Here is a 25,815-nt window from a genome sequence, read left to right as displayed (position 1 = left end):
TGTTTGGTGTGGTTTGTACGCTGGTGGAATCATTGGACCGTATTTTTTCAAAGATGCTGTTGGACGCAACGTTACGGTGAATGGCGATCGCTATCGTTCGATGCTAACAAACTTTTTGTTGCCAAAAATGGAAGAACTGAACTTGGTTGACATGTGGTTTCAACAAGATGGCGCTACATGCCACACAGCTCGCGATTCTATGGCCATTTTGAGGGAAAACTTCGGACAACAATTCATCTCAAGAAATGGACCCGTAAGTTGGCCACCAAGATCATGCGATTTAACGCCTTTAGACTATTTTTTGTGGGGCTACGTCAAGTCTAAAGTCTACAGAAATAAGCCAGCAACTATTCCAGCTTTGGAAGACAACATTTCCGAAGAAATTCGGGCTATTCCGGCCGAAATGCTCGAAAAAGTTGCCCAAAATTGGACTTTCCGAATGGACCACCTAAGACGCAGCCGCGGTCAACATTTAAATGAAATTATCTTCAAAAAGTAAATGTCATGAACCAATCTAACGTTTCAAATAAAGAACCGATGAGATTTTGCAAATTTTATGCGTTTTTTTTTTAAAAAAAAGTTATCAAGCTCTTAAAAAATCACCCTTTATAACATGCCCAATAGCAAATATTCATGATTCTGCTGACGTTTGCGTTCGTCAATTCGCTGTCAACGGCAGTGCCCTGGTTGTCTACCGTTAGTAAACTCGCTACGTAACAACACACCTTTGGAAGCCACATACGCATATATGTATGTATGCATTTGGATATTAGACTATTGTTAGGGTGGGCCTAAATCATGATGAGTTCGGGTGATTGCTCTCTCTATCTCTCTCGGTGGACATCGTAATAGAAACTCAGTGGCGTATCTGCAAAAAACGAAATAATCTCTTTACACTTAATTTTCTTTTGAGAGGCCTAGTAGCTATTGCTATCTAACCGCTGAATTACCGTTAGTTTGACAAGTCCTTTTCTCTCCAAGAAGCTGCTCATTTATCGGACCACTATGACATTTGTATAGCTGCCATGTAACTAAAAGCCCAAAATGAAGTCCTTGTTTGGAAAATTTTTTTCGAGATAACGGCGTAAGCTTGGATATGACCTAAATTTTTACCTTCAAAGAAGTGCTCAGCAAGTCAACTAACAGCTAAACTCCACTTTTTTTACCAGAGGATCCTTCTTGAAAACGAGTGATCTTTCTTACTCAGAGAGTTAAGCCTTTTTATATAGGATTTTTCAATAGAGCACTACAAAAGTAGACCGAAGAGACAGCAAAAGTCACCATATTTTTTTCCGCTCTTTTGACATTTCTCTTCAGTAAGGTTTGCCAATTCATCATGGAAAGAAATACATTCCAACAACGAGTCAAAATTATTAGAATTTATTATCGAAAGTCGGAGTCAGTGGCCTTAACTTTTAGAGCGTGTTTTTCAATAAGAGCGCTACAAAAGTTTTTTTTTATAAAACAAAAAATATTTCCTTTGAAAGTACATTCGCTGCCATTATGTATGGAACTCGATTTCTTTTGCATGGCCATCATGAGCACTACTATAGAAGGAAATAATTGCACGAAGCACCCTGTATACACATACTTATATAACAAAAATGCGTAACTATGCTGGTGTCGGCAATTCGACTTTTATGAAATTTCAACTTGCACAATTAACGGCCGCTCTTTGCAGGACAAAAGGTGAGAAGTCAGCACGAAGGACACGTGCACCTCCAAATCTAATTACGCCCAAAACAAAAAGCATTAACCACTTCTCGTCGCACAATGTGACCCCTGCAACACTCTGCACAGGTTGTAGCTGCAACAATTGGCTAAAATGTGAATACTTTGACGCCTTTGTGCGCACCTGAATGTATGTATGTGAAAGCACAGATGCTTTCGCTTGTGTTGGTGAGTGCGCGATTTTGGCGAGTTGTTACCACTACATCTGTAAAAGGAAGTGCGTTGGTTGCATGTAGTGGTTTGGTGGTCGGTGGAGCATATCAGCTCACTATCGTAAATGTCTGCTATTAAACAGACGGAAAAGTTTTAGCAGCAATGCTGTCAAAATTTTGCTGCAGTGTTGCGTAACTTTTTTATTACATGCCACAAAAACATACACAGTAATCATAAAAGAGGATGTATGCTGCTCAGAATGTTTGCATTTTATATTCAAATGTGTTTCATTAGGGTGGGTCGCGTAAGCTACTGATCGGTCATAATATTTACTTCAAAAATTTAAAGTTCTCTCAGTTCGTCTGTATACATGTATTTTTAATATTGTAGAGACAATTTAACTTGAATAAAGATTATAAAAATTATCTGTAAAGATTTGTATCGTTTCGTAAGAAATATTAGTCTCATAGATGTTTTTCGTGAAATATTCGATTAGGGTGCTGCAACATTAAGAGTTTGGCTCGATAAGTACTTAGGTTCAGCGTTGTATGATGCCAATAGCGCAAGATGGCGCTCTATAGTGTACTGAATACAGCCGGTTTCGACTTTTAATTTTGTGGTGGCATCCTGTGGAAGCTGATGTGGCCGCGTATCAAAGAAAAATGGTAAAAGAGCAGCATCGGTCTGAATTCTTCACCTTCGAAAACGAAGACCCAAACGATGATGTTTCAAAATCCGTGTGGGCAGCAGAGGCTGGGAATGTAGTTAATTTTTGTAGAAAAAAAAACTAGAGCATATTGTTCCAAGGTACCGGGCTCCACCGATACCGTTTCCAAATGAGCAGTCAGTATCAGGTAGGAATTTGCTCTCGATCTCCCCCTTATATTCTTTACTGCATGGATCAGGTCCGAAATGAAATATTGGTCATGAGAAAAAGTCAGCATGATTGGTGCCACCTTTGCTCATTATGAAAAACCAGCGCATCCATGAGACTTTGCCAAAGCAGTGCTCTGACGCTTTTTAACTACCTAAGGAGTTGCTGCGTCGTTTTGTGACCGTTGACGATTTAAAAGAAAAAAGTAATTTCCACTAAGGCAGTTCATCAGTTTACACCGTCGGCATACCGCAGCTAATTTGGTCGCACAACTCTAATCACTACTGCTCTATTCACCGTGTTTTCCGAATTTGGTCATGTGCGACTTCTTTTCGATTTTAATCTTGAAACAGTCATTCGCCGTGCAGAAATTTTAGTCGAGGTTACCACGGAGACCTATTTTGTAACCTCATAAAAAACGTATTTTTCAGGCGGATGAATAAAGTTGGAGCGTCGCTAAGTAAAGTGTATCGAGTTAAACGCAATGTTCTAATTTTTCCTAAATTTTTTCCTAAATCGGTCTTCCTTCGTTGGCTAAGTAGTTATTGGATCGCCTTCGTTTGAAGTTCATACTAATTTTACTAAGGAACTCCGAGGCAACCTTATAAGCAAACAAAGAGGCACAACTTGGAACATTAATTATTATGATGAAACTGTTAGGTAGGGAAGTAGCAAATCAATTTAGTTAATAAAGTAGTATACGTTCTTCCCATATCAGTTGTTTAAAGGCATCGTAATCGGATAATAATTGCAAAAAAACCTACCTAAGTTTTGACTCATTAAAGGAGGTCTTAAAGTGAGATTTCGATAGTGTTAACGACTATAAAACCCGTGTGCGAGTTTTTCAGCTTGGGTAGTAAGTAGAGTTGGTTTCAATAATAAACCATAACTGGGGTTACTGGTCTAATGTGCGTTCCTAACATTAAAGCCAGTCGATTTAGGGTACGTAGATATTAAATTTCATTCGGTTTTCTCAAAAACTGACGAAAAAATTTTTATACACCCTAAAAGTTAAAATTCGACTTAAAATTCGCTAGCTTGAAATCAAGTTTAGACCTAGATATAGTTTCTTAAGTTACGTAGCTCACTATAATCGACACAACATTTTCTGCAGATGCGATGTTATAGAAGAAAATCGACCCACTCTAACGTATATACCCAAAAAGATACTCATAACTATAAAATTGTATAATAATTTTGTGCAGCAAGTTTGCGAACCCTTTCGATTCGCTGAAACCATCAAATTTTCAGTTTCTTGGTATTTTTATTTTAGTGGTTTTCATAAAGTTGTGGTTTACCACGCGATTTCAATTTTAACACCGCTCGGTAATTGCTCTTGGTAACGACACGTTTATAGAGATTGATATAAAGTTATGAAAATAAAATTATGTGGTTATGTAGAGGGATAATGCGGAATAAATATTTGTTTGCTGTATAATGGCAATTAGCGACGGTCTGCAGTTTATACAAATTAAAAAGTTTCGTTTCATTTCTGTGGTTTCCCTGTGAATCACAAATGAAAAACGCGTAAGTTGAATTGAACAAATATTTACTCGTTCAACTTAGTGCTTTTAAGAGAGTGATGAAGGTGAATTGACAAGGAAGTTTGGAGTTAAAATAATATTTTTTCCGACTATTGGTAGACCGGCATGTGGAATCTCATGACATCGCCGAGAAGATGGGAGTTAGTCCCCTACCATTTCAAAACATCTGCTGAAGGCTGGATACACAAAAAAACCTTGATGGACCGAATCAACGCATGCGATATGCTGCTGAAACGGAACGAACTCGACCCATTTTTGAAGCGGATGGTAACTGGTGACGAAAAATGAATCACATACGACAATAGCAAGCGAAAACGGTCGTGGTCGAAGGCCAGTGAATCGTCCCAAACAGTGGCCAAGTCTTGATTGACGGCCAGGAAGGTTTTGCTGTGTGTTTGATGAGATTTGGAGGGAATCATCCACTATGAGCTGCTACCAAATGGCCATACGCTTAATTCTCCCATCTACTGCGAACAACTGGACCGCTTGAAGCAGGCGATTGACCAGGAGCGTCCAGAATTGGCCAACAAGATGGGTGTAGTGCTCCACCAGGACAACGTCAGACCACACACTCGACTCGACACACCATGGCTCGTCAGAAGCTGCGGGAGCTAAGATGGGAGGTTTCATCGCATCCACCATATAACCTGAGTTCTTCGCAAATAAGGAGGGGGGCTTCTACGAGGGGGTATTATGAAGTTGCCGACTAGATGGAAACAGATTATCGAACGAAACGGCGCATATTTAAACTAAATCCGATCACTGTAAAACTTTTTATTAAGCATTGCATAAGGAGCAAAAAAGCGTATAATTGACAACCTTATATTCGAGCTCGTAGATTTACAGGGAGCCAAAAAACGAAAAAATTGCATATGTTCTACGGATCATTCTAAGCAACTTTGCCTAAGAGACTATAGGTCTAAAACCGTTTTCGAGCCAGCGATTTTTAATGCGAAGTATTTTACAGAAAAGAAGAAGGTATCTTTGGCACAACGGTCGATAATTCAGCTCCATGAAGAAACATTTACAAAGGGATGAGGCTTATCGACCTCGCCGTGGCCCGAAATATGGTTATTTGTAGTACAAGATTCATTGACTTCAACACCAAAAACAATGTCAGCCTCGAAATCCAACGCAGAATAACTCTTGCCAAGAGGTGCTACTTCGGACTGAATAGGCAATTGAGAAGATAAGTCCTCTTATCATTCCTAACTTGATCACGTATTGAATCACTAAGTTAATTTCGGGAAAATAACTTTGACCCAGACGTTTCACCTTCTTTTACACATACATTGATAGACTTCATGGCAAACTTAATACTTTTCTTCAATACAAAATTTTGCTGAACACTGAGTGAAAATACGCGTCTTATACCCGACTATAGGCTATAAAAATATCTGTTTTAATTGCCCCAGTTACCTCGACGCAGTGCTTTCGATTTCAGTTAATGGCTGTTTAATGTTCATGGCATGTGATGCGAACAGCTGTGACCAAATGAAATATTAATGTTTGAATATATAAATTCACAGCATAGTTACCAACACGTGAATAAATTACATTCTGGATAAATTTTATCGCTTAATTGCATATAATCAATTTATTTAATTGGTATTATATAAATACGGATTATAAGCAGCTGTAGCAAGCTTATGTGTTTTTGTGAATATTTCGACAAAATAAAATAACCAGCGGAAATGACTGAATTTTACTTTAAAATTAAATTTTTAGACATTAAAAATAACTGCAAAAAGAGAAAAACTGTTAATGTTCATACAATAATTTTCGAATTTCATTTAAGGGCGTATGCGTAAATTTAGTTGTTTATTTGTCGAAAAGGGTTTTTAAAATTCAAATGGCTTTCAAAGTTATAGCCGCTTTAGTGTCGTTGACACTTGGCCGGTATAGTTTTAACTTAAAGCTTTAAGCGCGATTTTCTCGAAACTGACTTCTTCAAAATGATACCCACGTTTTCTCAGGTTCTACTGGACCGATATACCTGAAATTTTAAAAAAGTCTTCTCTATAGACTTGTCTATGTTCGGAACTAGTCAAATCACAAAATTTAAAATTTTACTATTTTTAAAAAATTCGAAGCATCAAAGAAAAAAAAAATGGTGAAATTATGGTCTTTTCTTCGTGCAGTCGTCATTTCGTGATTTTTGTTCAGCTTTTCCAAAAATGGTAGTATTGATTTATTTTGTTTATTTTAAAAATTTGTAAACGATTTACACTGAGACAAAAAAATACACGAAAACTGAAATTTAAACTTACCGGGTACATGGCATGCCTCGTTCTGGACGACCTCCGATCTCTTTAACTGATGAAAATTTAAAAAAAAGTGAAGGATGTGGTGCTTGAAAATCGTCACGCAATGGTTATAGAGATTGCAAGAGAGCTCGACATCTCTCGCGAGTACGTTCAAATGATTGTGGTAGAGATTTTGAGTATAAAATGAGTTTTTGCTCGACTCGCCCCGATACAGCTGATTTTTTTTCAAAAAGAATACCCCAAACAGGTTTCTTTGTACATGCTTGATCATGCGAATTCCGATCTGACATTCATGAAGAGCACCACAACTGCTGTTGAGGCATGAATTTATGAGTTTGACATGCAAACAAGTCAAAAATCATCGGAGTGGAACCCGTTTTCATTCAAACGAAGACAAAAACAAATTTGTTTAATGCACTGAAAGCCATCCCAAAAGTGCTTAGGAAAAGTGTTTCGAGGACTGGAAAAATCATTGGCATGAGAATATTAAATCTGATGGGGATTGCCTTGAAGGCGACGAAATAAATGTCAGTTATCTTATTGATTCAGTTCTATAAAAAATCGGTGGCAACGCTTGTCAAGGCAGTATGTGTCTTGTCAATTTACTTTTATGGCACTTTAAAATTTCAAATATAAGGCAAGCTATTTTTTTTGTAATAAACTACTATTACTATTATTAAGAATTATTCAACTTATGATAATAAACGCAAAGATTTAACTATTTTCTCACTTTTAATCTAATTGCAGAAATATTTAAGTTCGAGGATTTGCCGATAAGACCGAAGATGTCCCTTTTCGGCGGCAACAGTCACTCCATTTCCGAGGAAGAGATCGATGAGTGAGTCCATATTACGCTTAACACATTTTTTTAAAACACAGCTATGCAAAGTTTTTTTGGTAGTCGAATTGGCATGTGCAAGAGCAAAATTATTTAGTGTTAGGGTTACCACTTTATGAATGATCTTTTTATTATACTATGGAACTTTTTCATATTATACATATTTGCATACTTCCAATACAAATAAACATATACACATACATCAATACCTACTTAATTACAAATATGCTGCGGAAACAGGTAATGGATTCATGCATTTCATTATGTGTTAAATTACTTATTTTTAGTTATTTTTGCAAGTAATTAATATGCAACTCTTTTGGTGCCTAAAAGCTTTTTACGGCAGAAATAAGTTCATAATTTTAGTTAGTTACTAACTGCTTGAACTATGAGTATAATATTTGTATATAGAAAAACTGTAGCTACCTTGGACCAGCTTGTGTTTAAAGTTGTTTATGAAAGTGTGCGTAATCAATCATATTATTTGTTTAAGTCGTGTTCATATTTTTTGATTGTTTGCGCTCTATCTTTATTTCTATACATGTTCTTTTATTTAGTACATTTTTAGTTGCCAAGGATCATTAGAATTACCACGACTTTGCAGGGTATGATTTTTATAATAGTGATTTTATAATAGTAATAACAAATTGTGTTCGAAAGCTAAACATTTAACAATCAATTTACCAACTAAATGCAATCACGCTGTCAATAAATCCAATACATACACATATAATATATATACAATATCCCACACAGAACATTGAAATCAAATACTGGAAAAAGTGAACAATACCAAATTGAATTGCAAATAAATAAAACTTAAAAGGAAATGAAAGAAATTACGCTACAGGTGGCTACATAGAACCTGCACAGTGCAAATTATTAAATTGAATAGCATATATTTAGGCGCGCACACAGGAGGACGACATTGCGTCGCCTATAAATGCCCTTCACATAGACTAACCTTCATAGATCGCTGATTTCCCTCGTCAACATATCCGCCCGCGTAATTGTGGTAATGCTATCAGAGAAACGCAGTCAGGCTGCTGCAACATTTACCCACTACACAAGTAGTCTCAGACACAGCCTGGTAAATATTGTCATGTTGGCATATGCAGTTCTTTGGTGTTTGTTTGGCGCAGCCTATGGGGATGCTTAACAGTTTGTAAACCTGTCAAGTACTCAGTCAATTGTTAAATTGAGTTCCGATCGAAAACAGAAAACAAAAGCGCACACGCTATATACATATGTATGTATACACACACGTGTGTACACACTCGGATGTTCATATATATGAGCTAATGCTTGCACATTGGATCCGCCTTTCAGACTTTTTCCTAGCATAATTTGCAGTTCCTGCTCGTAATACAACAAGCATAGAATAATGAGATTCGCCCACAGTATACAGCAGTGTGAGAAAAAAATATGTTGGCATTAAGGAAAATTGTGATCCTATTTTTTATTAATTAATAATAATATAAATCTAAAAATTTATAATAATAAAGAAAAAAATAGAAAATTACATTCAATTACTGATTGTTACCCCTGAACAGGACAGTTTATATCGTGACTTGTGGATACGGAATTCGCACGATCACGCATGTCTAAACAGACCTGTTTACGGTACTCTTTTGAAAAAAAAATGTAGCTTTATCGGTACCAGTCGAGCAAGAACACATTTCATACCTAAAATAACCACCAAAATCGGTCGAATGAACTCGCGAGAGCTGTCTTGCCATCTCTCTAACACTTCCTTTTTAAGTACCATATTCTTTCCTTTTTTTAATATTTTCATCTGTTCTGGAGGTCGAAGGTCGTCCAGAGCGAGGCATGTATTCAACGATCTCTCGTCCTTTTTTGAAGTCCCTGCATCACCCGTCGAAATACAAAATTTGAGAAAAATTATTTGTTCGACATTTTTATTCATTGTAAAAATCGCAACGCACTGCTGAGGTGTACTGACTCAAGCAACTGCTGTAAACAAATTGGTTAACAAATCGCGCTCATATTTGGCTTAGTGATTAAGAACAGTTCTACCAGCATAAAATAATTATACCCTGAACAGGGTATATTAACTTTGTCACGATGTTTGTAACACCCAGAAGGAAGCGTCGGAGACCCTATAAAGTATATATATAAATGATCAGTATGTTGAGCTGAGTCGATTTAGTCATGTCCGTCTGTCTGTCCGTCCGTCTGTCTGTCTGTATATATACGAACTAGTCCCTCAGTTTTTAAGATATCCTTTTGAAATTTTGCAAACGTCATTTTCTCTTCAAGAAGCTGCTCATTTGTCGGAACGGCCGATATCGGACCACTATAACATATAGCTGCCATATAAACTGAACGATCGGAATCAAGTTCTTATATGGAAAACTTTCACATTTGACAATGTATCTTCACCAAATTTGGTGAAGATTATTTTCTAGGGCAAAAATGTAATCTCCGAGAAAATTGTTCAGATCGGTTAACTATAGCATATAGCTACCATACAAACTGAGCGATCGGAATAAAGTTCTTGTATGGAAAACTTTCACATTTGACGAGATATATTCACGAAATTTGGTATAGATTCTTTTTTAAGGCAACAATGTAATCTCCGAAGAAATTGTTCCGATCGGATTACTATAGCATATAGCTGCCATACAAACTGAACGATCGGAATAAAGTTCTTGTATGGAAAACTTTTACATTTGACGAGATATATTCACGAAATTTGGTATAGATTCTTTTTTAAGGCAACAATGTAATCTCCGAAGAAATTGTTCCGATCGGATTACTATAGCATATAGCTGCCATACAAACTGAACACATAGTTACTAACAGAAATGCACCTGTGAAGGGTATTTAGCTTCGGTGCAACCGAAGTTAACATTTTTTCTTGTTTTTGAAATATCATTAAACCGGGGAATATAATTACAATTTCAGGCTACTTTTCTACAATTTATATCAAACACCTCATAAGTTAAGTGAACCTATTATATTAGACATAGTTCTTAAATTCATTTCGCATACTACTTTTTGTAACACATTGGGTGCATATTTTTGGTATGTACTGTATTCAGATATATATATATGTATGTATACTTATACGTATGACGAAGTGTTCCTCATATTGCTTTTATAAAGCCAGCCTCTGTTGGTAAATGAGTGCATGCACCTATTTCTATCGCGGACTTCTAAATAAGTGGTTATGTGTTTGTAGTCATACGTTCATACGCAGATGTCTATTTACACAATTTCCTCCTTATATTTTTAATACACTTTACATACATACACATTTGCGTGCCTTACTTGATGCATATAGGCTTAAATAAGTAAGTACGTAAGTAAGTAGGCTTCATATGCGCTTTAAAAATGCAGATGTGCACATGCTCCGGCCTTTTTATGCGAGGGCAAATATTGACCTGGTAAGGTGAGATGCACACAGAAACTGTACACATTGAAATTTAATACTTTATATTGCCAGTGACGTTCATTACAACAAAATTAATCAAATACAGTGTTGATAGTATAAATCAGAAATCTGTATGAAACGGATCTAAACAAAGTAAAATTTTAATTTAATTTTCAGTATTTTCATCAGCGGTTGGCAACTCTGTTATATAATATATCTAAATTGAAGACTTCTCCATGAGTTTCTTGAAAAAGTTTTAATCGCCTTACATGTGGCAACAATATCCAAATCCTTTTTTTTCAATTCATGAAAATTATATATTTCTCAAAAATTGCCAGACTAGTCACTTATTAGCCTGGTTTCGTTTTTTCTTTGGTGGGTGGCAACTTTATTTCAAAATATATTTAATTAGATGACTTCTTCAATAGTTCTTCGAAAGAATTTTTAAATGCCTTACATTTTGTATATACTTTGTAATATTTTTTAAAGATGGTAATAATTTCAAAGATTTTTTTTTTTAATTGAGGACAGTTAAACATTTCTGAAAAACTTGTTCGACGATTAGTTTAAATATTAATTTTTTTGATCGGCGGGTGGCAACTCTATTCCAATACATATATAATAGTATACTCAAACATGCTCTGAAAGTTCTTCTTTAAAGCTCTATACTTCAATATTACTGCTTTGTATGTGCATTATAGTACTTCCCTGGATATTAAGATATCTGAAATTAAAGCTCTCCGCAGCATCTTCCGTTTTATAACAGCTTTCAACAAATTTGTCCAAAATGGTTATTAGGGATTGAGATGCCCAAGTTTAAAAAACAATAGAAAAGACGTAGAAAAGTGTTAGATTAAGAAATAGTAAGGTTTATAGGTATCTTTATATTGGCTTTCTACTATACATATGTACATATGTATATCACTTACTCATTTGTTCGTCCCCCAGTACCTATAAAGGCAGCATAAAACCATTACGCAAAAGCTTTTAATAAGAGAAGTCATCAATCGACATTTAATGAAGAGTCATATGATTAATATCTAATTAAACGAATTACATTTCTTCTCTCTGTTGCTTGTCGTTTCATTTTTCTTATCGTCTTTTAAAATCATTGAAGCATGAAAGCTTTTGTATTTGGTTCTAGGAAGAAATGCGAATTTAAGTTTATTTTAATTAGGCCAATTAGCCTCAGTAAAGAGTATGATTGAAGATTCTTTCTTCATAATTACATATTGAGTGTTAGGGGTATTTCGCAGAACAATGAAAGTGGAAATGTCTGTAAAGTGGATTTACTTATGCTTGTACAGGGTGAGACACTATGATAAAGGAAAATATTAAGATTTAATTGTGATTTGGGTTTAAGGGGAGTAAAAATTGTATGTGCTTAAAAATTTCAAATAATAGCGAATTTCTTCATTATTTTCACCCATTTTTGAACAACAGTAACCTTTTTTCAACTTCCCTAATTTAATTACAATGTAATTGGTAGCACTAGAGATATACGATTGCAACGACATCTATTGACAAAATACGAAAAGACTTTTTCGACTATCTAATATATTGTTCAAGTGCCAATAAAACGAAGAACCGCTCGAAGTAATGAAAATATTGTTGCCGTTCAGGCAAGTGTTGCTGAAGACCGCAATTTGTCGTTTCTAGGGCGTTCTGAAGAATTAGGACTGTCTCTAACCACCACTTGGCAGATTTTGAAAAAGGATTTGGGCTTGCATCCGTATAAAATTGTTCTCACTCAAGAACTGAAGCCATTAGACCACCGTAAACGTCGTGAAACTTCTGATTTTGCCTTGGAACAACTTAAAAATTTATAATAAAATAACAATTTGAAAAAAATCATCTTCTACGATGAGACTACTTTCATCTGAGTGGTGCGGTAAATAAAAAAAAAAACTGTTGATTCTGGTGCGAAGAAAATCCATGAATAATTTATAAACAACCATTACATTCACCTAAATTGACAGCTTTCTATCTTTTTGCTGTGGTGGAATCATCGCTCCGCACTTCTTTCGAAATGAAGCTGTTGACACCGTTACTGTCAATGGAGAGCGGTATAGATCGATGATAATCAAAATTTTATAGGCACAATTAGAAGAAGTTGATCTTGACAACATCTGTTTCCAGCAAGACGTGGCTACGTGCCACACAGCACGTGCAACAAATGAATTTTTGCAAGAAAAGTTTTGAGATTCGATTATTTCCAGAAAATATGCCATTGAATGGCCTCCAAGAAATTGTGATTTAACGTCATTAGACTGTTTATTGTTGAGTTATTTGAAGTCCTTGGTTTTTAGCAATAAACCAGACTCTATTCAAGCTTTAGAAGTCAATATGGAACGTGATATTCATGCTACACGATTTGATTTAGTGGAAAAGGTACTCGAAAATTGGGTTCATTGAATCCGTTACTGCAAAAGAAGTCGTGAATGCTGATAGATTCAGAACTTAATTGTATTGATTGTACTTTACATAAAAGAAAAAAATGAATTTCCTTAGCAATTAGTGTGTTTTTTAAGAAATCATATCACTCTAGGATTGGAAACCCCTGTATATAAAGCATGCACTGCTGAAATTATTTGCTTTCAGCTTTGTTTATTTAAATTCATGCAAACTTGTTTATTTACACGAAAGCGTTCGTTATCAAATGGGTTTGTTTTTGAGATATTATATATAAGGCCCATTAAACATCCGTAGGAAGCAAGGGAATTCCCATTTAGTGGATTGCACGTCAACAATCTGCTTCTGCTTATGTCCATATATACATGTGATTGTACTCAAACAAAATTCAGTATAATATAAGCAACTCATTTATTTTAATTTATAAGGTCCATTAAAGATCCGTTGGAAAAAGGGGAATTTCCTTTTAGTGGAGTGCACTTATGCACTTATCTACTTCTATTTATGTCCATATATATAAGCTTTTTTTTTAGTATAAACCTTCAGGTCTGCTATAATTTCACATCCCCAGTTTATAAAAAAATATCTTTTTGATGGAAATGGCAAGCGAAAGACAAAGCAAGAATAAATATACACACATGAATATGTATGAAATTATGACCTATATACATACATAAATACCTTTGCTTATGTAAATATCATACCGCACTCATGGATTATGTACCTTACTTGGAAAATCCTGCGGTGCGCCATGAGGACACTGACGTTTTTTTCATTTGCATATTTTAATTGATTCCCCTTCATTTTGTTGCTTTATATCTTCATCCGCAGCTGCGTTGAATGACTTGATGAATAAAATTATGGAACTGGGAAATAAGACAAATATTGCTTGATGAATTTTCAATGTTGAACTTAGTAATACATACATACATACATACATACATATACATGATAGGGAATGTTAATGTTTCCGATTTTTACGATTCGGTGGTTTTCGATACTCGGAACGGAATTGTGGAGAATAACATTAATATGCCATTACTTGTTCTCAACTCAATATTTTTTATTTTCTCCATTGTTAACCACGTTGAGAACTAAAATTTTAGAAATGCAATAATTTTTCATACTTCATCGATATAAATCTCCATTATTATACACATAAGAAATATTTTTTATAATTGTCTTAAGTGGCGACAACTGAATTCATTAACAAAGTCAATTCAGATTAAAATTCCATTAACTACACGTTTACAAAAATAAACAAGCTGGTTGGATAACCCTATAGAAGATATAGATATAAATAACGAAATATCTGGCTAAACATGGAGAGGAAGGAAATTTGCATGGTCAGAGTTTAAAATGGTTAAAGTGACGAAGCTATTGCAAGATAACCTCACTTCGTGACTAAAGCATAAACACAGAAATTAATCAACGAAAATCGCTTTATCACTTTTAAAATTATTGTCCTTTAAGAACTAAGCACTTCGGCATGCGTTTGAACCAATTAACGAAGCAATTTTACCACTCTGATTGAGGTATCTCCAAAACATGTGTTCTGAACGCATCAACTGCCTCTTCAGGTGTCCAAAAGCATTGACATTTTAGTGTATTTTTTTAGGAACGGTGATAAAAAGAAGTCATTCGGTTCTAAGTCCGACCTATACAGTGGATGACTCATCAAACTGATGGTTTAAATGCTGGAAATTGCAGTTGTTTCTGTCGATGTGTCAGAGCTCGCATCGTCGTGGTGAAGTGATCCGTCGTAGGCGGTTGCTTTTCCAGATTTCTTGAAAGACAACTGGCGAACAAATGGTTGTATATCACTCAGAATTTACTGTACTGCGTTGTTCGGATTGTATGGTTGCGACATTTTTAGTTTTTCCAGTTTTCGCTTCGTACGCGAACAGCTGTGGTTGGATTCGGCTCATCCAAAACATCCATACAATCGACTGCTTTTACTTAGGTGTGCATATGCGTAAATCCACCTGTCACGATGTCATAGGAATTGTATGGGATCCAACGTGAACAAATTTTTTTACAGCCAAATATTCATGCGATATTTAATGTATGCTAGTCAAATTAATTTTTATAGTTGCCTGTATCGATAGGTCACATGACGAGCTTGCGCACATTATTAGTAGTTTCCCAATCAAAAACTGATTATTCGCAACCTTCACGAAATTCGTCTTGGAGTGATCCACGATCTCGATTTTATTCATCATATAAACATTGGTCGTTGATGGAGCTTCATCGTAAAACTTTTATTGCAATCTTGATGGGTTAATCCACCTAGAGAGTTGTTAAAAATAATGGTGCAAAAATTTTCCTGATTTAACTCCATTTTTTGGCTGAAATGAATATTTTAAGTAACTGTAAGCAATACAAATAGCGTTATGTAATGTCAAAATATTCTGAATGTGTTCTTCTTCTTCTTTATTGGCAGAGACACCACTTACGTGGTTATAGCCGAGTTCTGAGTTCCGAGAACCAACCAGATCAAATATATAGCTCATATGCAGTAGTTATCGTATTACGAACCAAATCTTTATATACTCGTACATACTTTTCTCAAAAACATGCTCATCTAACATCTCTCTTCTTATGGGCGGACCCCGTAGAAACAACTCGTTTTACGTTGAACACATAAGACTAGCCTAGTTGTAGGAGTTTTTAACAGACCATAGCCTTATTGGCGTCCATGCTGTAGGGTTGGAATCTTACCCGACGCCATCTGCAAAACTTGGGAACGCATACGTTCAGACATCCCACCAAACTGGCGAGAGTGGAAATTAAATGTGTGTGCAAATTTTTATTGGTTTCTAAACGTTTTACTAATTTATTAGTTCGAATACAACAGTGCTTGTTTTCTATGGCTTCACATAGGACTACATACAGCAGTCCACGTGCGATCTCTTTAGAACAGCAATATAACCTAACCTTACGTTGAATTCATAAGTTCTCTCCGCAACAAACCAATCTAAAACTCATTATGTGTTAAAAGATATCACCTTAATTTAAAACCTTTGTCTTAGAGACATAACCTTAACTAGAATACTGTCATCGGATCTTTTAAAATGAAACACTATGCCCAAAAAGGTCACAAGAGATCGTAACGTCAGTACCCATCACGAAAATCTGTGAATATTTTGTGGGTGACTGCAAAATAAAATTGAGTTTTTAAATTAACATCATTGGTATCTGAAAAGAACACGTGCATCTTACCAATCACAACTTTTTGCAAAGCAAAAGGTTTTGCCACGTTCAAAGAGCGATGTGGTATTGATCAATCGCAATACAAAGGAATATCTGCGGCGACTAGTGGCAATGATACATGACTGGTGACAATGATACATGAAACCACCTGATTTCAATCGGCAGTGATGGTGGTTTTCCGATGAAATTCGTACCGAAAACATAATAGTCGCCTAATAAGGTTTTAGAAAGTATGTATTTATTGGGACTATACAGTAATATTTTCTTAACTCGAATATGTTCACTTTCATAGAGTTCAGAGTCATAGGTAACAAATTCTTCAGATCAAGATTTTTTTTTTCATTTGAAGAAAGGTAGAGATAGAGCAAGTATGACATTAAACAACTTACTACTGGGTAGTCAGTAATTGAACATGGCTTCATTAATAAGTGAAATAAGCATACAATAATAATTGAATATTGAGAGAAAATTATGAAGCTTTCAAATTAATAGAGTAGCGTTCGGACCTTCATACAAACTGACATTTAAGATTGAGCACAAGTTACTTTATATGAGTCAATTGGCAATGAGCGTATGCAACAGATACTATATTTATATCTAAACTTGTAACAGGTCTACAGAGAAACGAGCGCTGTTGAAAGGACTGTCTCGTTCATAAGAAGAGCAATTTCATCATTTTCGAACCAGAATCTGGTAGTTTAAAGCGCCCATTGTTAATTATTACTGATGAAATTTCAACTTCAGTTCGGAATTAAAGAAAAGGGAGGGCTTATAATTCAATGAAATAACTTTGTGGGATTTGCAATGTTAAATTCGCCAACTGTTCACGCGGAAAAGAGCAAAACCAAAAACTAGTTGTGATGCATAGTGAATCAGAATCTAACCAGTTTTGAACTAACGTATTTCCCTGCCGGGCAGTTGAATTGCAATCGTACGCAACAGTAAATGGGTGTACTTAATAAAAAAGTACGTCACTATGACGTTTGCAGAAATGTAAGAAAATTGAATCGTGCTGATTTAATCAGTTTTTTCTTCATTTGCAATATCAGGGATGTTTGTCGGGCAACTATGCGACTCAATTAATCATATTGTATCGGTATATACATAAATGTTATGAATGAAGGAATGTATGCAACCGCACGTGTATTCAGTATTACATAAGATCTATGACATTAACCAATGGAAAGTGCATATCTTCGACTATTCAAGTAGAGTGTAAAGACAAGGCGATGTTTAGACGTTATGTAAGACATTGACATTCATAAGACATTGATGCAATAAATAGAAATCTTCATAATACATACATATGATATGTATGTACATATAGATGGATGTTTGTAATTGAAATTATAACTGTGTAAAAGTAATGACTATTCTTAATTAAAATTATTTATAATTTTACGTTTACACATGCATCTTCATCTTATCAAGCTGACTAATGATTTCTAAGAAATTATTATTGTATAATGCTGATATTTAATATTGCGCCAAAGCACGTCTTTGCAGCCACCTATGAATAAGAATCGGTGTATCAATGTATTTACGTTCATAAGTAAAAGAGCATAAGGCGATTTACAGTTTTCTTATGACATATAATGTCAGCTAATATGTATTATATGTATTTGTAAGCAATTTAGATTACGACAAAAAAATCATCGACTTCGGCTGCAATCCTCACAAGTGTATTTCTTTTAGCATAAAAGAGCAAAAGATCTTTGTTCTGATTTTCATCCGTCAGTTTGTATGGCAACTATATGCTACGGTAAGCCGTTCTGAACAATATGTTCGGACATTGTAGCGTTGCCTAGCACAAAAACTAATGCCATTTTTGAGGAAAGTATCAAATAAAAAAATTTCCATACAAGAACTTGATTGGGATCTTTGTCCCATCGTTGGGGGCATTTTTTTACATGACCGGTCCCAAGTCCAGCGCACAATCCTGTTGGGGAATGTTTCGCATTCTCACTTCAGCTCGCCTTCAAACGGATGTTTTTTGACTACCGAAAGGATACTTGTTCGAAGACCGGAAGTCGTGGGCTGCTTGAGCCATGTGTAAAATAATCGTTTCTGGCCAGTCCTAAGTGAATGGCGCTCAAAGTACTTTCCTCACTTGCGTGAACTTCTACACACAGCTCGATCCTTTAAACTAACTATCTACTTATTTTCGACTAGTATGTTATGGAACTGACATATTTTTATTTTTAATGTAAATTTGAACGAAATCTGGCAAGGCGAAATTTAGTCAATCAATAATTTGCATGAGCAAAAGACCGAGAAGACCGGCTGATTAGTTCGGTTTTGTTTCATACTAGTTGTAAATTAGTTATCAAGTAGTTAATTAATGACAAGCTTTATACTTCAGCGTATAAAATATGATAAATGAAGCAAAAAACGTAAACAATGCATTATGCCAACATTTCTTCGGTACTTTATCTACTCTTCAAGTTTGCTGAAAGAGCTGACTCATGAATTTTAACAGTTAACAGTAAAAATTATGAATGAGTAGCGACACGTACACATTATGTATAATACATACATATAAATATATGTATATTGTATATATGGAAGAGACGTGCAAAATATGATATATGTATGTGTATATATTTAAGCCAATTCCAATAAAAATGTTTATATATGTACATCTGAGGTATATATGAATACAAATTTGTATACCTTTTTGCTTTCATGCTGATATACATACAAGTATACATACTTATGTATAAGTACATGTGTATATGCAAGTAAACAAAAGCAATTTGTGAAACTTTTTCACAAACCATCATATGTAGTATAAATACAAACATATGTACATACATAGGTATGTGAGTTGTTAGCAGAGTCGAGCCCCTCTGTTTGATATTCACAGGTTTCGTGTTACCTGCTAATAAAAAGCGGAGAGCGAGAGATTATGTACTTTTGAAATCAAATAACGTTTAGCTCTTATCTGGTATACCCTCTAAGGAAGATTTTATACTTTATTTTTTAAATTATATGTATATTATTAAATGTATGTTAATATATTTTTGAACATACTTTTTTGAAAATTTATTATTAGTACAAAATTAATTTTGAAATGCAAAAACAAAAAAGAAGTTCTTTATTATTATATAAAAAATTAATAATATATAAAGTTGAAAAGTGAAGTTAGTTAAGAATAATGTGTGCTCTACTTGCACTCAAATTTGACACAAAGGTGTACCCAGTCCGAACCGATTTGATAACGTTTTATTAGCAAATATTGCCACAAAGTTCAGTACTTTGAATGGCAAAGAATTGTGTGCTATAATGAGGTAGACTTAACTGTATTCAATAATTCTATCGGCTTTTTTATAATAGAGTGACTAAACAAGTTTTAACTTTTTAAAAATAAAATAAAAATAAAAAAAAAAAATAAAAAAAAAATAAAAAAAATTAAAAACCGTTTCTGCTACCTATTAAGTGTGTGTTGTTCGTGTGTAGTTCTTAGGCTTGAAAATGCTCATCATTATGATTAAAACCAGTAGCGGTTAAATTGACAGACTCAAAGAAACTTGATTGCGAAAAGAGATACATTATTGAGCAAATAAGTGTACATATGTGTATGTATGAAATTACACACTACTACATGCATTTATACGTGTATATTCGGCCTCCTTTTAGAAGAAATAATAAGTTCTATATTGCAAGTTAACTGGTTTTCTTGTGGAATGCCGAAATAAAACCAGTTGGTGGCTAACAATTTCAGAATAAATGTTAATTATATAATTTGAGCAAAAAAATATTCAAACAAATACATATGTACATACATACATACATATGTAGCTAAGCTTCAATCAACATTGACGTAAATGAACGCGTAAAAAAATACACTGAAAATAAATAAAAGAAACAAGAAAAAAGGGAATAAAAATATATTTAACTTGATTTTGATCGGCCAGATTGTTATGCTATATGCTATAGTAATTCGATCTGAACAATAGCTCGTCAAATACGAAGTTTTCCATACGAGGACTGAATTTGGTTCATCAGTTTGCATAGCAGCTACATCTATGTTATAGTAAAGGGATCTGAACAATTTCTTCGGATATTATAGTGTTGCCTTGAAAAAAAGTCCTTCCAAATTTCGTCACGATATCTCGTCAAATAAAAATGTTTTCCGAACAATCTCATATGGGTGGTTCCGACAAATGAGCAGCTTCTTGGGAAGAAAACGATGTGAGCGAAATTTCAGCTTGATATATCAAAAACTTAGGAACCAGTCCGCGTACCGTCACACGAGATTTTGACAAACAGCGCAGTTCAAGCACAACGAGTAGAGAAGTGGCGAATCGAAAACGGCTAATGACTCGGCGTTCGCCAACAACAAACTGATTGAACCACAGCTTTACGTCTCTAGCACCAAAGTAGTTTTCCATATATGAACAGCTGGGGTTTTCCTACATTACTAACAATATCGGCATAATTTAAAAACGATTTTCGAAAAATCGATATTTTTTCCAAAAAAAAATTATTAAAAAGTTTGGGCTATTAAACAATGTTTTGCGAGAAAAACTGATTTAATTATACTGGAGCATAACGATTTTCTGTGGTGTACATGGGTCAAAACCCCCCTTTATGCACTGTACGTACATATAGAATTAATACAAAAGAGGTCACGAAAAAGCGAAGAAACATAATTCTAAAACCGTATTCGCAACTATAAGGGCATTCGAAGTGAGTAATTTTTTCTTCATGCAACCCCTAAAATACAAATTAGAAGTAGTTAAGTAACAATACAGCTGTTTTCAAGTGAATAGAGAACAGAAAATCTGCACAGCTGTTTGCCGGCTCAAAGTAATTGCGATTATTCAACTACCTATACCACCATACAATTGTCCGAACCAATACAAACAAAGGTAATCAAAACCGATAGTGGTAAGACGACAAATTGTTCGAAAAGAACCAGTTCTAGTCTGGTTGCCATTTGAGTAGTTAGAATTGGACTCCTTAAATTAATGAAAATCTGCAAAGCAAAAAACATCGATTGGATTACTTTATTGAGATTAAAGAGATTAATTCAAAAATTAACAAAAAAATAAACATCCTAGAAAAATTCTATAGAAATTTCGAACAACTCTGACCAACTTTACACGAAATTCTTAAAAACCTTTCCTACCGTAAGGCATTTCTCTTAACTTCTTTATTTTGGTATGATTTTCTAACCTAGAAATATATATAGATATGTATTAACAGACAAATTCCTGTCAGTATTTTGAAGATCCTCTGCGACATTTTAATTCAGTGCATTGTTCGTTTCGTACTCGCTTACAAACTTACCGGATAATTATGATAAATCGGCTTGTTGATTAAGTTCTTGTGTTGAATAGACCTTACAAAATGCAATTCCAATATTATATGACAGATACAACCATTGATAGGGTTATAATGACGGACCAACACCGGTTACGGTGCGAAATACATGATGACAAAACCAGGGTGACTTTTATATATTGCAGAGAGGCGACTACAGTGGTGATGCGGTGGAACCAAATACGAACCTCTTCTCACTGTCTGCGTATGTATATAACAAATACATGATTGATTTCTTTTTGGCTCTTTTGTAGACCCACCGCATTGTTGATCTATGTACAATGCACACATATACGTTTTAATAAAAAAGTTTTGCCGCGGCGAAAACTAATCAGTCGAGTTTGAGCGTTTGAAGCGTTTAAGTCGCTTATAGTATTGTGTTGCTTTCGGTAGTAATCGTGTACCTAGTTTGTGTTTTATATTTGATTTGAAGCAAATATTGCAGAAATTGATATTCTGTACAAAGTGTCCTGTTGCTTAAAAATATATCCTGAAAAGTGATTTTCAAAAAAAATAATAGTTTTGTAAAAACAACAATAGTTTTGTAAAAACAATTGAAAGAGACTGTGAAATATTAAAAAAAAAAATGCCACCAACTGGTCTAATTGCTGTAAATAGCGAGGATTGTGAGCGCTGCAATGAAGACTACGAGGAGGAGTATGAATTTCACGCTAGTGTTTGTGTTTGGACCAGGTAGAAATTATGTATTTGGTAGATGCTTGCGTATATTGGATAATTATAAAAAGAACTAACCGCTCTTATTTGGCGCGAATTATACCAGTTGTTGCCGAATTGAAATTGAAACGTATGCAAAATGAAAATATGATTTTTTTTTTTTTGAAATTTTTGGCAGCTTGCTGTTGTAGTAACCTAACTAATGATATTATGTATGTAGTTATGTGTTTAAGTAAACAGATCTGAAGTTTGTTTGCTTAAGCTTGCCTTTAAATGCTAGCCAAAGTCAGCGTCAACGAGGTAATGAAAAGCGCAACATTTTTTAGTGCTTTTAGAGAAAGAAACAAATTCCAAAAAGCATAAAACTTTACAATTTTTTTTTTGAAATGAAGTTTCGACAAAAACCTCAATTATGTGCAAAAATAGGGTTTTTCAATAGAGCACTACGAAATTAGACCCATAGGGACAGCAAACGACGTCGCATTTTTTCTCGCTCTTTTGACATTTCTCTTCAGTAAGGTTTGCCATTTTATCATGGAAAAATATACGATCCAACAACGCGTCGAAATTATTAAAATTTACTACCTATCCTTTTATCCTTATCCCTTAACTTTATCAAATTGCTACGAGGAAAACATTACAGTGATTATTTGATTAAAAAAAAAAACAAAAATTAATTTTATTTTGACTGAGGACATTATTTCTTAACGAAATGTCTATTAAAACAAAGATATCTTCTCACAATTTAGAATCGATTATTGTCTAAGGAATATTCTTGGCAGAAACTATTCAAATTTCATGACAATAATATATAGTTTCCAAACAAACTGAACCATCGGAATTAAGTGCTTGTATGAAAACCTTTTTCATTCGACAAGATATCTTCTCGAATTTTGGCATGAGCATTCTATTGATTGTTCTGAACCGATCACTATAAAAAATAACTACCACGCAATTTAAAAGATAGAAATCAGGTGCCCCGTATACCAGTTTTAGACCTTTTACTGTATATAAATAAACCTATATTTTATAATAAAATTTTTCTTTAGAACATGTCAAAGTAACGCTCCGTTCCCACCGATAGTAATTATTGCCAAGGTTTACTTACTAAATAAAACTACTATTATTGGGTATATTCTCGTAGTATATCTGGTTGACATTACTTATCTTGTTGAATTCATTTTTGCCACGGCGTCTAGCAGGTATTCTGCTGCTAAGAAAATATCAATTATTTTACGAGGGGTCCGCCTTAGTGAGGAAAATCTAATATAAAATCTTAATTTCTATAGCGAATGTATTGTTGAAACTTATAGAACTATTTATGGTATATGATTTTCTGCGATAACACTATAGTAATTTTTTCAAATTGTTGATTAAGATGTAAAAAAATATCTGGATATTTCGTAGAAATAAAAACTTAGCTGTACAGTAACAACGCTTGCCCCTAACATCAGCAAATCACAGTTGCTTGCTGTAGAAAACAAGTGATTTTTATTGTAACATGAGTAATATCTGCCAATAAGTTACGGGTATTTCCCTCTTTTTGTTTTTTCAGTAGCTCATTTGTTTTGAAAAAGTAATTTCGAGGCATCTTATTACTCGAAATTCGTGGAATTGATGCTGGTCGCTCATTATTAAAGCTTATCAGTTTATTTAAGAAGAAATTTTGCCTTAAATGCCCATTATTTAGGTCAACACTCTTTAAAAGAAATGTAGTTGGAAAAAACTGAAGAATTTGTAAATAAGAAATTTGCAGAAACAAACGAATTTCATCCGATTATTTGAATGCAAAACTATAGCGAGAATTTTATTTGTTAATAATTTGAATTTTATAAATTTAGTGTGCAATTTTTTCATGTTTTATCGCTATAATTATATTTATCTTTGCTATGCTTATGTTATAAGGCGAAAACAAAAATCGATCAGTGACCTAAATCTATGCTCCATTTGCTGGGGAAGGTTAGGTTAGGTTAGTCTGGTAGGTCAATGAGCAACGCGTGGACCAGTTTTGGTCCTTTGCGATACCAGATGGAGCTCTGTTACTAGGTCCATGAGGAGTAGTCATCCTTTAGAATGCCTGCGCTTGACGCAAATTTCAACATACTTTGTGGCTTCCCTATCGATACCTCTTCCAGTTCATCACACCGTGAGAACCGCAGATGCTTTTAGAATAGTCTTGCCAATGCGGGACACAAGACATAATCCATTGTTTCCCTAGTGCCTTGCTTGCATTTCCTGCAGTCTTCTCAATCCGTCAGCCCCATTCACTCGTCACCAGACAGTGACCAGTTAGTATTCCGATCATGTTCTTACAGTCCCTTCAATCGAGTGCCAATTGGAATTTTGAGCACATGCGATCTACCGTTTTACATATGACTTCTGCAGTTTTGCACCCACGTAGCTCGTTCTATTGGGTTTTGATTTTCTTTACCATGCTTCTGTCCAGATCGTCGTATAGACAATGTATGGCTTGATCACGTTTTCGGGTGTTTACCGAACGCCATTCATGCCTCTTGACTTGGCACCAAGTGAAGTTGCTTGCTTTTGGCAACACTTTCCACTGCAGCCCTGCTTCCCAAGACACTTCTGACCGATATGCGATAGGAAATTACTACTGTCTCGACTGCTGCTTGGCTGTCTACGTAGATGTTGACTCTGGAATTGCTCGCAGTTCCACGCTTTAGGCAATAGCAAAGACCTCAGCTGGAAATATAGTATACTGCACTGCTCCGGAAACTTAAAAGGCTACCTTATGCCTAACTGTGGACAGTATATCCCCACTCCAGCTCCATCCTCCATTTTCGAGCCATTTGTTGAAATGTTTACAGTGTTGCGCGCAGCTAACATACCTTGTTCTATGTTTACTTGGAACCTTCTTTCCCAGTTCAAAAGTGGGATCATGTAGTCGGCGTTTGTTATTATCCGTTATCCGAGCTATGTTCGAAGGTATCTAAAGACCCATTATCATTTACAAATGTGCATAAGTACTTAATTATCATAAATCGAAAAAAAAATGTTACGGATGTGACGTTTGATACCGTTATTCATACGCACATAAAAAATCGCACGTTTACTGTTATCGAATGTGTGACCTGTTTGCTGCCCCGCGTCATCATTGCCCATTTCCAGTACATATACATATGTATGTATGTACATATAAGTATGTTTGTTTATCGCGTTGCCATTAAATAAAAATAATTTACGCTTTCTTATCTTTTAATTGAACATATTCGCTTTTTAGCATACTTATGTATGTCAGCAAGCAATCGCTAAGGGGGGTGTGTCGCCCTAATTAACTGATAAGTAATTGAAAGGCCAAGGGCAATTAATAAAATTAACATTAACATTTTTAAAAGCGTCATTAATATGATTAGATATCTAAA

The 25,815-nt window shown here is 34.8% G+C and overlaps 1 protein-coding gene across 3 annotated transcripts in view; it reads left to right on the top strand.

The window, feature by feature from the left end:
* Positions 1 to 25,815, top strand: part of LOC105231050 (uridine phosphorylase 1) — a 54,188-nt gene that overhangs the window by 14,650 nt on the left and 13,723 nt on the right. For 2 of the 3 annotated variants that reach the window (XM_019992022.3, XM_049447103.1), the window contains one exon: positions 7,317 to 7,407. In XM_019992022.3, the coding sequence (XP_019847581.1) occupies positions 7,355 to 7,407 (53 nt within the window). In that variant the 5' untranslated portion in view covers positions 7,317 to 7,354. Of the gene's footprint in view, positions 1 to 7,316; positions 7,408 to 22,076; positions 22,451 to 25,815 lie in introns of those variants that run through there. The other variant, XM_049447102.1, reaches the window with a different exon arrangement.

Source organism: Bactrocera dorsalis, chromosome 2 (assembly GCF_023373825.1).
Source record: "Bactrocera dorsalis isolate Fly_Bdor chromosome 2, ASM2337382v1, whole genome shotgun sequence".
Classification (NCBI taxonomy): Eukaryota; Metazoa; Arthropoda; class Insecta; order Diptera; family Tephritidae; genus Bactrocera; species Bactrocera dorsalis.
This window is presented reverse-complemented; position numbering and strand designations above follow the sequence as displayed.